This window comes from Diospyros lotus, chromosome 12 (genome assembly GCF_014633365.1).
Source record: "Diospyros lotus cultivar Yz01 chromosome 12, ASM1463336v1, whole genome shotgun sequence".
Classification (NCBI taxonomy): Eukaryota; Viridiplantae; Streptophyta; class Magnoliopsida; order Ericales; family Ebenaceae; genus Diospyros; species Diospyros lotus.
Genome location: NC_068349.1, coordinates 17,260,910 through 17,264,675, shown reverse-complemented (window position 1 = coordinate 17,264,675; position 3,766 = coordinate 17,260,910). Strand labels below are relative to the sequence as shown.

The 3,766-nt window shown below is 35.9% G+C and overlaps 1 protein-coding gene across 1 annotated transcript; it reads left to right on the top strand.

Moving 5' to 3' along the window:
- The first annotated feature begins 1,222 nt into the window (after window positions 1-1,222).
- Window positions 1,223-3,565, top strand: LOC127787533 (uncharacterized). Its single transcript, XM_052315591.1, has 3 exons — window positions 1,223-1,752; window positions 2,181-2,439; window positions 2,768-3,565. The coding sequence occupies exons 1-3, from the start codon at window positions 1,223-1,225 to the stop codon at window positions 3,563-3,565; spliced, it is 1,587 nt and encodes a 528-aa protein (XP_052171551.1).
- Window positions 3,566-3,766: the final 201 nt, after the last annotated feature.

The following is a 3,766-nucleotide window of genomic DNA, read 5'->3' as shown; positions in this document are numbered from 1 at the left end:
AGAAGAAGTTGAGGACCATTTGATGTTGATCGGAATTAGTATTAGCTACACTAAGTGGGTTTATCACGGTGAACCTTCTAATTCCTCTAATAATAATAGTCATGGCTATGAGAATGATAATCAGACTAATGACAATTGGGATAATGAAATGGAAAATGATGATGGGTTGCTTGATATGTTAGAAGATTTGCAAAATGGAGTAGCCATGGATGATGGCACAACAAGAGAAACTAATAGGGTAGCTGAGAACATAGATGAGATTAGTGCACTACTTGGAAAAGTTATCGATGAACTTTATCCTGGTTGTTTGAATTTCTCTACGTTATCTTTCATTGTCAAGCTTTTGCATGTTAAGGTGTATAATCGTTGGAGTAATAAATCATTTGATATGCTATTGGGATTGTTGAAGAAGGCATTTCCTGAGGGTAATAAAGTTCCAAATTCTTATTACGAGGCAATTAACATGCTTCGTGACTTGGGTCTTGGTTATGAGCCAATCCATGTTTGTAAATATGATTGTTCCATATTTTGGAAAGAGTATAAGGACTACCAAAGTTGTCCAATTTGTGGCACATCTAGGTGGAAAATTAATAAAGGTCGTCATTACAAGCAAATCCCTTGGAAAGTCTTGCGTTACTTTCCACTAAAACCAAGACTTCAACAACTATACATGTCTAGAAAAACAGCTGAGGATATGAGGTGGCACAAAGGGAAACGGGTTGATGATGGAGTGTTGAGACACCCAGCGGATGGTAATGCATGGAAGGATTTTGATAAAGAATATGAGTGGTTTGGAAATGAAACCCGAAATGTTCGACTTGGTTTAGCAACGGATGGGTTCAACCCTTTCGGTAACATGAGTACTTCTTATAGCATGTGGCCTGTGATTGTTGTTCCATACAATTTGCCCCCTTGGAAGTGCATGAAAAAGCCATTTTTATTCCTCTCATTCCTTATACTTGGATGAAAAACACCAGGGAAAGACATAGATGTGTTCTTGCGACCCTTAATAGATGAGTTAAAGGAGTTATGGGATACTGGCATGCAGACATGGGATGCAGTTACAAAACAAAATTTCAATCTACATGCAGTTGCTCTCTGAACAATAAATGACTTCCCTGCCTATGGTGATAATTTTGGTTGGAGCACCAAAGGGTATTTGGCATGCCCTGTTTGTAACAAGGACACTTCATCACGAAGGTTAAGAAGTAAAATCTGCTACATGGACCATCGACATTTTCTTCCTCATGACCACAATTGGCGTCAAAGTAGGAAATTTGATGGGAAGCCTGAAAGAAGAGAAAAGCCTCACCAATTTTCTGGTAGTGAGTTGTTACAACAGTTAGAAGTGTTGCCAGATTGCAAGTTTGGAAAGCATCCAAATAACAAGAAAAGAAAGCGTACTCCTGAAGAATTGAATTGGACTAGAAAGCCTATTTTATTTGAGTTACCTTACTGGTCAAAACTAAAGTTAAGACATAATCTCGATGTTATGCACATTGAGAAAAATATTTGTGACAATATAGTAGGTACTTTGTTGAATATCGAGGGAAAGACCAAAGACACATTTAAGGCAAGGTTAGATTTGCAAGATTTGAAAATCAGAAAGGAGTTACACTTGCAAAAATGCCCTGATGGGTCTTTTATGATGCCTCCAGCATCTTACACGTTATCAAAGGAGGAGAGGAATGAATTTTGTGAATTTCTACAATCTGTGAAGTTCCCAGACGGGTATGCATCCAATATCTCAAGGTGTGCAAATATTAGCGACGAAAAATTATCTGGATTAAAAAGCCATGATTGTCATGTCCTATTACAACGAGTACTCCCTATTGGAATTCGTAAATACTTACCAAAGGAAATTTGTACAACATTGGATGAGTTGGCCCATTTCTTCCAAATGATATGCTGCAAATTTGAAACGCAAAGATTTGGAGATTTTAAAAGAAGACATTGTCATAATTCTTTGCAAATTACAAAGAATCTTTTCTCCAGCTTTTTTTGACATTTCAGTACATTTAGCAGTTCATTTACCATTTGAAGCCATGCTTGGAGGACCTGTCCAATATAGGTGGATGTTTCCCATTAAAAGGTAATCTCATACTTATTATTCTTGTTTCAAACTAATAGCTCACCAACTTCAGTTCCATTGAATGACACCATTAAATATTACTTATTAGGACATTGGGTCGTTATAAGGGGTTTGTACGTAACAGAGCTCATCCTGAAGGATCAATTGCAAAAGCATACATTTCAACTGAATGTTTAACATTTTGCTCAATGTATTTGGCCGGGATTGAAACTAGGTTTAACCGAGAAGAAATGAATGATGACAAAGGTAAGGAAGATGATATAGATGGAATGTTAGTCTTCTCCCGTAATGTGCGCCCATTTGGAGCTTCAAAATATGATACATTGACACCTGAAGAATTTGAAAAGGTGCAATGGTACATACTAAGTAACTGTGATGAAGTGGAACAATATTTTAAGTGAGTTCATTCGTATCTCTCTTTTTTTTTTTTTTCCTCTCCTATTTCCTTTACATGTGTTAAAAAGTATGATGTTCTAATTACTTACCCTCTTGACTATGCAGTCAGCATAAAGATATGCTGAAATAACAAAGAAATACACTTTTAGAAGAAAAACATCGACAGCAATTTCCAAAGTGGTTTAAAGAAAAAGTCAGTGAAAGCATTAACTTAAGTAATATAGTTATTTAATTTATATCTAAATATTAACTAATTATTCCTTTATGTTAATCTGGCAGATGACATCTTTGCGAAGTCAAGATCAATCTAAATTAACCGAGCAAATTTATGCTCTTGCTTGTGGGCCTGATAATCGAGTGAGACGGTATAGTGGGTGCATTGTTAATGGTGTAAGATTCCACACAAAAGAGCATGAAACTAATCTTAGAAGCCAAAATAGTGGTGTGGTTGTTGGAGGGATGCATGAAGATGAAGACATTGACTTTTATGGTGTTGTAACAGACATCATTGAGTTAAACTACATCAAAGATAATCGAGCCATATTATTCAAGTGTGATTGGTTTGATCTTGACAAGAAGAAGAAAGGAATCCATCACGATGGACGGTTAACAAGCATCAATGTTAGCAAGTATTGGTATAAAGATGACCCTTTTGTGATGGCATTGCAAGCAAAACAAGTTTTCTACTTGGTTGACTTAAAATTAGGAAAAGATTGGAGAGTGCCCCAGAATTTTAGCCACAGACACATATATGATGTTCCTGAGATGTCAAGTAGTGCAGTTGAGACAGAAGAACTGGCTAATGTTGAGAATGAGATCATTTACCAAGACATTGAAATATCTGAGAACAGTAGACATGTTCAATTAGAGGAAGAGGAAGACGGACCACTAATAAGGAATGACGTAATCCCAGACATTGTTAATGCTGATATCTTAGAGACAAGTATAGGAGCAAGACATGATGTAGATGATTTTCTTGATTATGGTGTGGAAGATGAAGAGATGGACGCTTTTTCTCAAGAAAATGAAGAGACTGATTTTACTTCGACTAATAGTGATTCAGATCCAATGGAGTAAAAATGAACTTTTGTAATTTGTGTTCATAATAACGAACTTTTGCTAGATTTGGTAACAATTATGTTTTTATGATTTGTACTCTTAATAAATATGATTTCTACTCTTAATGAATTGTATTTTGTAAAGTTAAAACTACTCTTACCAGATGCTTTTTGTAGGAAATAATAGCTCCAGGACTGACTGCAAAGAAAAGGTTGGTTA

What these genes read in the sequence shown, in the direction of transcription:
- LOC127787533 (XM_052315591.1), top strand. Translation starts at nt 1,223, where the DNA reads ATGGACCATCGACATTTTCTTCCTCATGACCACAATTGGCGTCAAAGT. An exon ending in TATGCATCCAATATCTCAAG is followed by an intron (nt 1,753 to 2,180) that starts GTGTGCAAATAT and finishes ATTACTTATTAG; the next exon opens with GACATTGGGTCGTTATAAGG. An exon ending in CACCTGAAGAATTTGAAAAG is followed by an intron (nt 2,440 to 2,767) that starts GTGCAATGGTAC and finishes TTAATCTGGCAG; the next exon opens with ATGACATCTTTGCGAAGTCA.